A 10,869-nucleotide genomic window follows, 5' to 3' on the forward strand; every position below is an offset into this window, starting at 1 on the left:
TTCACCACCCGACCTTTGCTGCGCCCTCTTTCAGTAGCGTAACACCTGGCGCTCCTTCGCGCCCCAGCCCTCCAGCGCCCCAGCAGTGGCTTCAGTTCCTTACTGGCCAGCAGAGAGGAGAGGGAAGGGAAGAGGCTATTTTGCCCTCTGAACAACCCCTCTCAAGTTTCCCGGTCTTCTCGCAGACAGTCAGGAAAGCAATGACAGCCTGGAGCTGTCGCGCATGAGCGCAAAAGTGCCCGCTGATGGAGGGGCGCTTCCCCTCCTTCCCAGGAGATTTGCCACATTGTTGTGACGCAGGGGCACCCCGCTCGCCACCTTCACTTACGATTGGCTATGGCCGAAGCCCGTCACACAGCCCGCCCCATTCCTCTGTCTCAAGAGGCTGCACCTCACGCCGTCGCTGCCGCTTAGCTGTGCGATTGGCTAAGAGGGCTGACATGCTTTCGCGACCCCTCCTCCGCCGCTGCACCGGGAGGCGGGCGGGACCCCGCGGAAGTTGTCAGTCAAACTCCTCCCTCCTCGCCCCCCGCGAGGCCCCTCCCTGGGCCGCGCGCCCTGGCGCGCGCACACGCGCACACACTCCCCGCTCGCCTGTACCAACCACCTTTTCAAGTAGTAGCGGTGGCTCGCCGGGGGCTCTCCGTGGGCGGCCGACGGGCGCGTGGGGGAGGGGGTTCGGTCCGCCCACCGCGGCAAGGAGCGAGTGTGTGCACGCCGAGGGCCGGGGCGACGGTACAGCGCCCCGGGCAATGAAGGGCCGGCGCTGACCAGGAAGAAGGGGGCACCGCGGCGCGACTCCGAGAGGACCCGCGATGGCAGCGCCCCGGGAGGAGGCTCCAGGCAGGGCTGACTGCTCCGGCAGCAGTCGCTGAGGTGCTGGCCGGCCGGCCGGCTGGCGACCGGGGCAGAAGCGACGAGAGGCGCGCTGGGCGCCCGCATCCCCGCGTCCTCGCCTCAGTTGTCTAAACTTCAGGCTCTCTTCCACCCGCCCTGCGCGCCTGGAGTCAACAACTTCTTCACCCCCCTTCGCCCCCGCCCTTCCCTCCGTCAACCCCTGGAGCTCGCCGCGCACCGGGGACCAGGAACCTCCGGCGCTGAGATGTGGCCGTGAGGCGTTGGCGGGCGGCGAGGAGAAGCTCGGCGGCGTCCCGGGGCCGGAGGGCGGTGGGGCCGGGGCGCAGGGGCGCGAGCACCCCGCGCCTTTCCCCCGCCTCCTCCTGCCGTCTCCGCCGCTGCCCGTGCCTTGCAAGCAGCAGCCGGAGCTGCCAAGCGCCAGGACCGCGGAGATGTCGTCGTCGTCGCCGCCAGCGGGGGCTGCCAGCGCCGCCATCTCGGCCTCGGAGAAAGTGGACGGCTTTACCCGGAAATCGGTCCGCAAGGCGCAGAGGCAGAAGCGCTCCCAGGGCTCGTCGCAGTTCCGCAGCCAGGGCAGCCAGGCAGAGCTGCACCCGCTGCCCCAGCTCAAAGGTAACCTCCGAGGGCTAAACCCCGGGAGCGAGCGCAGGGGCTGGCAATGCTCGCCTCTGCGCCAGCAGAGCCATTTCCTCCTGGGCTTGGTTCTCCTGCTCAGCTGGGACTCGTAGTGTGTGAGCCGAGTTCCCCAGGATACCTTGGCGTCCCCTCACCCCCTCCTCCTTTCAGACAGGTTTTCTGTGAAGTCTTGGTTCTTTCCTTCTAATTCTCACTCGCACTCTTCCCATTCTAGGGGAGGCCAACACTCCTCCCCACCTGCGCGCTTTCTTAACCTGCACTTCTTATCTTGCGTCCCGCGAGGTAGAGACCTTCAGGTCAAACCTTCTTCCTCTAGGCTTGCCCTTTCCCGGTCTTGCTTTAAAAACTGCACGAACCTTCCCCGACCTTCACTTTCCCGAGTGTCACCTCCTCTGTTCGGCCACTTTTAGCTAGTCCTTTACTTTTCCAATTATAAAGCTGTCTGCATCCACCCTTTTCTCAACTCCACTTTCCATTGATTGCCTCCAAGAGTCATCAGACCAGGAATCCGAATGCAAACAACGGTTAAGAGTTAGCTGACTTTTAGATGTATTTATAAAGAACAAGCCTAAAAATTTGACCAGTGTAGTATCTTATTCACTGGATCGTTAGGTTTAAATGTTATTCTTTAGCTCAAAAAATAGAAAGATTTAAAATATTCTGTTGTCTGAGACGATACACGTGGTCTCTTTGGGAATAATAAAGGAGTAGGTAGTGTTGCTTTGCAATCGAATGGGAACTTAGTTTGCCAGGCAGTGATTCCAGGGACTTTGTAGGTTTGTACAGGAATTCAAATTGGTATCCGTGCCTAATGCCTTGCAGGAGAACTTGGCACTCTTTTTGACTCACTTTTCCCACTAGATTTAGAGGATTTTCGGTGTTATTTCCTGGTGTTCTAGTTTATTCGTTGTGTATTACTAATTTTTAATTTTATAATTTTAATATCATTCCTTTTTATGAGATAGAAATGATGATGGAACAAGATGATAATGCTCCTACATATTTAAGTAAAATTTACAACCTGACGGAAATCCCTATCATCTGTTTTGCAAGGCCGGGAAACTAAAGGTTCATACTAAAATAGATAAATGTTCAGCAGATTTTTCAGTTCATTTGAAAAAGCTCCAGCATCCCCTCCAAGGCCAGTCTGGTTCTGATTTGTCTTTGGGCCTGTGAATCCAGCCTTAGTTTGGCAAGGAGTCTAAAGAAAACCCCAGATCAAATCATAGTTGACCTACAACAGCTCCAGAACCCTGTTCAGACCCTACCTGTCCCTGACCCTCGGGGTGCTTCTAAATCATGACATCTCACAGTTAGAATCAAATTGGCTTTTGAGATAGGATTAGTCTGTACAATCGAATTTATCATTTAATTGCTCTTTAGCATACAACAGTTGTTAAAATTTACATAGCAAAATGGTAGACTATAATGATAGGCATTGCCAAGACTTTAATTCTTGAATGATGTCATAGCTATAAAAGAATATCATCTTTGGTATTCATAGATTTAAAATTTTACACTTATTTAGAACATCATAGATTTTTTTATACTACTGATTTTTTTTTCCATTAAATTGTCAAACTGTAGTTTGAAGTTTTGGTGCTTGATTTGCTTTTTAGTAAGATATTCTAGTTTCTTAGTATTGTACTTCTTAATATTATACTTCTATTTAATAAAAATAATTGAATATTAAATATTTGGTTTCAAGCCAGGAGATGCAGCTTTGATACATTTTGCTTTTATTTTATTTTTATTTTTGAGACAGAGTTTCCCTCTTATTGCCCAGGCTGGAGTGCAATGATGTGATCTTGGCTCCCTGCTCACTACAACCTTCGCCCTCCCAGGTTCAAGCAGTTCGCCTGCCTCAGCCTCCCAAGTAGCTGGGATTATAGGCTTGGCCACCAGACCTGCCTAATTTTGTATTTTTAGTTGAGATGGGGTTTCACCATGTTGGTCAGGCTAGTTTCGAACTCCTGACCTCAGGTGATTCACCCACCTCAGCCTCCCAAAGTGCAGGGATTACAGGCATGAGCCACAGAGCCATGTTGCCCAGCCATGTTTTTCTTTTAAAAGACTGACAAAAATATGCATAGAGTCAGTAGCCATCTAAATTATATGATGTAGGATTCAACAAGTTGAGGTGCCATATAGTATTTGGTTCCTAGTACAGAAAAAAGTAAATTGGAGCTTTACATTAATTGTAGATGTTTGCATGAAAGTACAGTATTCACCATAAGGAAAATTATGTATTCAGGATAAATTTATGCTAATTTAATTGAGGAAATAAGACCCTTACATGGATTACAAACTAATAGGAACAGCTTTGTTTTACCCCAGATCCCATTCTTGAAAGTGATTTTTTAAAAAAATTCAGTTCCTTCAGTTGGAACTTTGGCAGTGTACTTGATACCACAGTGTTGTGTTTTTTCTGCCAGTGGTAGTTTTTTCCATGTGTGGCCTTCACAAAAACAGTGGAAAGCCCTTTAGTATGCGTATGAAAGATAATTTTCTTCCTTCTCTGAAATATCTTACCGTGGAGTGATTCAGATAGCCATGGATTCCAATACTTTTAAGTGTTTATACCAACCTGCTTATGTTACACTGTGACCACATGGGTCTGAACTGGAAAGGTGCCAACTAGTTTTCCTTGAAGCATAGTAAGCCTTAACAAAATAATCCAACTTTTTCACCTGTAAGTAGTTTATTTGTGCAAAATTATTTAGTAAGTGGGTTGTAGGATTTTAATGGCAAAATGTTCAGAATAAATTGTTTTATAATTGGAAGTATTTAATAAACAAGCCTTGTTAGAAGACTTTTTAGTTTATTTAACCTATTTTGTTTAAAGACTCTGGAAGGATTGGTTTGGTAAAGTAGTTGATGCCTTACGTTTATATAACATTTTAGTATTTTAAAGTTATTTTACCGTAAAATTTTTAAAAATTATCAAACAGTATTGTTCATACCAAGTGAAACAATCCAAAGATATGTAACCCTTAATTCCTGTGTATCTTCTGCTTTTTCACCTAAAGTTAATACTTTTTCACCTATACTAAGGTTTGACAATCCATGGCTCAATGTATTTTTACAAACATCATATTCATTGGATTATCCTTGCAACTTTTTGCAAGATCAGTATTCCCATTTTATTGATGAGAAAGTTGAGGCCTAAAAAGAATGAATAATTTCAGGCCTGTGATTACTTACCTGGATGATGTTGCAACTGACACTGGGACCTAGGTCAAATGATTTCAGTATTTGTGCTGTTAACCTGTTTTACGTAAATTTGAAGCAGTGTGATATAGCTGGGTCTCTGGGGTTAGTCCTGGGTTAAAGGTAAATTTTTAATCTTTCTAAGTAGTTTTTCTTATCTGTAAAATGGGGATAATACCTTCAATCTCCCCAGGCCTGTGGGGATTAAGGGAAATAATTGAAGTGCCTAAAAATAGTCAAAGAATGTTAGTTCCCATTCTCTTAAATATTTGAAAATCCAGATTAAAAATATTTTTAAATGAAGGATTATTAATAGGATTACTTAAATAGTAAACTTTCCTAGTGTATTTAAAGTATGATTTTATTTATAATCAGTTTTCAGATATGATTTATGTGAAGTGAAGTGCAGCTGTAACATCTTTCAGCATGAGTGTAGAAATGGAAACAGGGTTAAGTCAGCCTCTTTAAAATATTAAAAGCTATGGTAAGAATTTTTTACCAAGCAAAGAAACCAAGCAAAGAAACCAAACTAAGCAGTAGAATTGCATAGATGTGCATTCCTCATAGGAGACAGCCAGGAAATAAATAGCAAGATCAGACTGAAACTGGCTTTGAGATTGAAATCCCCTTCGGAAGAGGTAAAACTTTCCCAAGTAGCACTCAGATTCTTTGTTGGTCCATTCTTAGCAGCTGGGTCCCACTGAAGGTATTGAAGCCAGTAATAGTGGTGTTGATTGCAGTGCCTCCGTATAGGGGGAGAAATGTGTGTGTGTTCTAGAATAGGTGATCTAAGATAATTGCGGAACAAGAACACTGACATTATCTTAAGTTTTATAACTAAACCTTTTTGTGGAGAGAAAACAGTACTACTCACTCAACTTTTAAGGTTTATAGGATTTCTCAAAGTTACTATCAATTCCATCTAAACACAATTGGGATGGTACTAGAGGAGAGTTCAAATTCATCTGAAGTTAAGAAAATTGTTTACAAAGGGATAGAACATTTTAGTAATTTTAGGACTATTTTCTGAGAAGTATTGTCCTATCTCTTATGGAATATTAATTTTTAAAAAATTAAAACATTTTTAGGATATACTTAAGAGAAATTGCTAAATAAAGTGTTCACTGCTAGTTCTCACATAAAGGAAAAACTTTTCTATTTGAACCTATTTTAAGATCTTTAGAATTCTTGTTTAGGATCATCTCTTCCTTCCCTTTATTACCTTGTCTGATTGTTAATTGTGGATTATTTTATGTGTGGATTATTTTAGGAAGTGTCTGAGTAAAGTGCTAATCCAATAAAATGTATTTGGTAAAATAGTGCAACCATTGTAGTATGTTACTATCATATAAACAGTAGATTTGTCTTCCTGCATCAGTGATGACTCATTGCTTTCAACCTCAGTTTAGCCATTTTCACTTGCAAGAATAACATTTTTCCCTCGATAAAATCACAAAGATGAGTTAGTCTTTAAGGCGTTACTGCTGCTTTGGATTTCAAAGAGGTTTACTAACAGAAATAACACATTTAGATTTTTGTGCTTCATTTTTAAAAGCTTTTTATATTGTATAAAGCTGGGGATAAAGACTAGTTTGTTTTTATGTGTTTAGCATTGTGGTTCCCAATCCTGGCTATACCTGGTTTGTTTTTGTTTTTTTGAGACTGCATTTCGCTCTGTCACCCAGGCTGGAGTGCAGTGATGCCGTCTCTTGGCTCACTGCAACCTCTGTCTGACTCCCAGGTTCAACTGATTCTCTTGCACGCAGTGCAACGCCAGCTAATTTTTGTATTTTTAGTAGAGATGGGGTTTCACCACGGCTGGTCAGGCTGGTTTTGAACTCTAACCTCAGGTGATCTCCCTGTGTTGGCCTCTCAAAGTGCTGGGATTACTGGCGCGAGCCACCGTGCCTATACCTGGAGATGTTAAAACAAAACAAAACAAAATCAATACCTGGGCACATCCCCAAGAGATGTAAATTAATTGGCCTAAGGTAAAATCCAGTTACAGTATTTTTAAAAGCTCCCAGGGTGATTCTAATGCGCAGCCAGGGTTGAGAATCGCCGGGTTAGCATTGTCTGTCTATTGATTTAATTCATTAATTGAGACTTTGTCCTTTCCTCTCTGATACTCATGGTTCATTACCCAGCCTATTAACATTTCCTGCCCTGGCTTCACCTCCTGCTATTTACATTTGACTCTCTTAACTTTGCTGCCCCCTGTGGCTTAGCTACTTTACTGAAGGGGAGATAATGCTGTTAGATTCTGGAGTTTTAGGTATGATGGGATGATTCTATTGGTTTGTTGTCGTTATCATAATTAAAGCCCAACTATTATTTGATGCCAGGTGGTCAATTTTCTTTTCTCTGTGATTTTTGGAGCTGGCAAGCAAAATTGAGAACGTATGAAAGAGGTTTGTCCAATTTTAATCTCATCATTCAGCATAACAAGTAGAAATGATTCCAACCACTTTTGGATGTAAAACTAGTTTCCTCTGTATGCTTACAACAGTGTTCTGTTTCTTGAAGATCTAGGCCTGCTACTATCATTGTATATGATACTGAACAAAGGACTATTCTTGAACCTTACAGCATTTTTGGTCATGCCTTATTTTTATTTCACATCAAGAAATGTTTTTCTCCAGAGTGTTTTCATGGCCATCATCTAACTTAATCTTGACCACAGCTTTTTATCGAAGGTAGGGCAGTGAGAACTCAGGGTTGCTTATATACCATATTTCTATTTTGTCTTTGTCTTTTCTGGTATCAGTTTGAGTAATACTTGTGTTTATTGATTTGTTGTTTTGGATGGATGTTCAGTTGTTTTGTTGTGATGCTCTCTCTCCGGAATGAGATGGTGAATTTTTTTGTGAAAGCAGAAGTCATTATCTGTTTTTTCAAATCCCGTTATGGTACCAAATACGGTATTTTGTGCATAATAAATATGGTCATAGAGACAGAATCAGTGTTTTGATGAATAAATTATCTAATTGTTTGTCTTCTAGTATCCCCTTCCCCTTTATTGATTGTGTTTCTTTTAGTGATGTTTGGTGCTATCTACCAAAGATTTATTCTCTTCTGTTTTGTTTTTTGGTTTTCCTTATTTTTTTGAGACAGGGTCTTGCTCTATCACCCAGGCTGGAATGTAGTAACACAATTATAACTCACTGCAGCCTCAAACTTCTGGGCTCAAGCAATTCTCCTAAGTAGCTAGGACTACGGGTATGCGCTGCCACACCCAGCTAAGTTTTTTATTTTTATACAGACAGGTTCTCGCTATGTTGCCCTGACTGGTCTTGAATTCTTGGCCTCATGTGATCCTCCGTCTTTGGCCCTGCAAAAGCTGGGATTACAGGTGTGAATCACTGCCTCACCCAGTTTTTTGATTTTAATATATTTATGCCTAAAACTGGTTCAGGATTATTTAAAAGCAGGGGTATCCAAGGGAGAGCATATTGTCATGGGTTCTTAGTTTCTGTGTTTGGTTGTGCCAGTGAAGCCCCTACCTCGTTCCTCTTTTCTGCTATTCACTAGAGACAGAAACTGAAAAACCATGGCTTCAGGCTGCTAAAAGCCTAAAACAAAATGAAACAGAACAACAACAACAACACAAAAATAAGGTGGGTTGGACATGCTTGATTTAAAGTAAATGAATTCTGGGTCCTTAATACCTTAGCAATAAATAGTAAATGTAGGTTTAAAACAAAAGATTATTTGTATTTTGCCAATAACCAGTATGAATGACATGTAACATTATTGATAGGTTTGTTGCTAGGAAAGTTACTATATAAGGTTCTTGAGGAAAAGTAATATACTGGGTTGGCTCCTAGACATGGACATGTGTATATGAAATTACTGAAATAATTTGTGTGTAGTAATCTCTGAGTTTGAGATGCAATATTTATAAGGATGTCCTGGAAGGAGGTGAAAGGAACAGATTTAAAATATATAATAAACTTCGAGTATATTATTATGTAACAAGGAATCTAAATATTTTGCTGAAAGACGTGACAGACTGGGATTATGCAAAATAAACTCCACTTTTCTGAGCAGGATATTGACTAATAAGCAGTTTCAAGCCTAGTTTTTATCTGTCTTTTTGAACTCTTATCTGAAGGATTTTATTTATGTGGGCCTTTTAAGTGAATAATGGAGAATTTTAGAAATCCTATAATTTTGATTGGGTTTCCTGAAGAAACATACTGAGATTGTTTTTTTTTTTTTTTTTTTTTAGGCAAGGTTTATTTTGTCATCTTTTCCATGGAGTCTTTTTTTTTTTTTTTTTTTTTGGCAATGGGGTGGGGGGGAGGTAGGGGGGTGGTAATCTAACTTGCATACTGAAGACAAGGGGTTTCTTAGATACGCACTCCTCCTACTGGAATGGTGATGCTAATTGTAGCTACCATAACCTTACTATGATGTTATATCTAGTTGAGCTTTCCAGTGCTGAATGGGATCTCAGAAGTCGTTCTGGTTTAGCCTCCATTGGGAATTGATTTCACTTTTGTTATTCTAAATAAGTATCTTGCCATTAAATCAGAGAAATTTTCTTTAAGGTGGGGAGGAAAGTACAGGGTTTTAAAACGCTTATTCCCTCTGGTTTTGCTTAACGAATAAACTGTTTAGATAATAGCTAAAAGAGGTTAAATATCTGAAACAAAAATTTTTAAATGGCTTAGAACTTGCAGTTCAGTAGTATCAAATCTAAAATACAGCTTCAAAAATTGTGTATTTTTTTCAGCAGAATGCAGATTTTTAAAAATTATATATTTTGTCTAATTGGTTTTGCCTTCGTTTCACATTGTATCAAGGATATTCCATAATTATAGCTATTACCTTAAGTCAATGATTATTTGAACTCATTGTTAATCCCCTGCCTCTAAATTGATAAGTGAAAAAAATGAGCCAGTTTTTGTTATAACTCCTGAATTTTGATTAGCAAAATTGGGAGATTTTTAAAACATAACTTTTCAGATGGACTTTAAAATATATATATATCTCTATTGAAGTTAAAAGTAAAATGAGACGTAACTTCTGTAGGAATATATATCTGATTTTATTAAAACAACAAAAAACTTGTACTACCGTTCTTTAAATTGGACAGAGGCAAAAGATTTTGTTTGTTTGCTGTGAAATTAGCCACATACTTTATTTTCAAAAATCTAGTACTGAAACCTTTTCCTCTCTTTGGTTTTCCATAGTGCCTAAAATTTTGGCGAAAAAGAAAATTTTGGTGAACCACTGCATAGATTAAAACTTGATAAAGTGAATAAAATGATGAGTGTTTTTTCTTTTCAAATTTCATGTCTTTAGGAGTTTATAGTTGGTGGCAAATACAGATTTCTAAGTAGGCAGTTTCAAATAGCGTGATAAGTGTCATGATAAGAGTAAGCTCTAAAACGTTAAGGGATTATGTGAAGGACTCGACCCAGTTTTGGTGTGGGAGGGGAGAGATCAAGGAAAGTTCCCTGGAGAAAGTGACAGGTAAACGGCCACCTAAAAGGCCAGAAGGTGTTAGACCAATATAGGAGACGTCCACCCAAAGGATAATATATGCAGACCCAGAGCTAAGTAAGCATAGTATATTTTGGGAATTACCAGCAGTTTACATAACTGTGATATAGAATATAGGTTATATTCTATATCTCTGTGTGATATACTCTGTATCACTAGAGAAGTGGAACATTTAGGGTCTAGTGCATAGTCTTGTTGCTGTGTTGTTGCTATGTTGGAGAATGGATGTAGGCATTTTATTGCATTCATACCTTACAGCACCATGAAGAGTGTATTGGGAAATGATTAGTGAGGATACTGACACAGTAATCAAGACAAGAGATGAAGGTGCTTTCCCAAGTGAAGATGGGGTGGTATCACAGGCAAGACCTGGTGAGAGGGAACAATCAATGATGATACATGATACATTTCTCTCTTTTTTTTTTAGAGTCTTGCTCTGTCACCAGGCTGGAGTGCAGTGACGCAATCTTGGTTCACTGCAGCCTCCACCTCCTGGGTTCAGGCGATTCTTCTGCCTCAGCCTCCTGAGTAGCTAGTGCTACAGGTGCCTGCCACCACACCCAGCTAATTTTTGTATTTTTTGGTAGAGATGGGGTTTCACCACATTGACCAGGATGGTCTCAATCTCCTGAACTCGTGTTCGGCCCGCCTCAG

General features: G+C 41.2%; 1 protein-coding gene across 2 annotated transcripts in view; it reads left to right on the forward strand.

Annotated features, from left to right (window-relative positions):
- Positions 1-587: 587 nt before the first annotated feature.
- The window catches only part of PPP2R5A (protein phosphatase 2 regulatory subunit B'alpha), a 64,002-nt gene continuing 53,720 nt past the window's right edge, over positions 588-10,869 (forward strand). The window contains exon 1 of one of the 2 annotated variants that reach the window (XM_017525275.2): positions 588-1,470. In XM_017525275.2, the coding sequence (XP_017380764.1) occupies positions 1,290-1,470 (181 nt within the window). In that variant the 5' untranslated portion in view covers positions 588-1,289. The remainder of the gene's footprint in view (positions 1,471-10,869) is intronic. The other variant, XM_017525276.2, reaches the window with a different exon arrangement.

The sequence above is a fragment of the Cebus imitator genome, unplaced genomic scaffold, assembly GCF_001604975.1.
Source record: "Cebus imitator isolate Cc_AM_T3 unplaced genomic scaffold, Cebus_imitator-1.0 Scaffold38, whole genome shotgun sequence".
Taxonomy (NCBI): Eukaryota; Metazoa; Chordata; class Mammalia; order Primates; family Cebidae; genus Cebus; species Cebus imitator.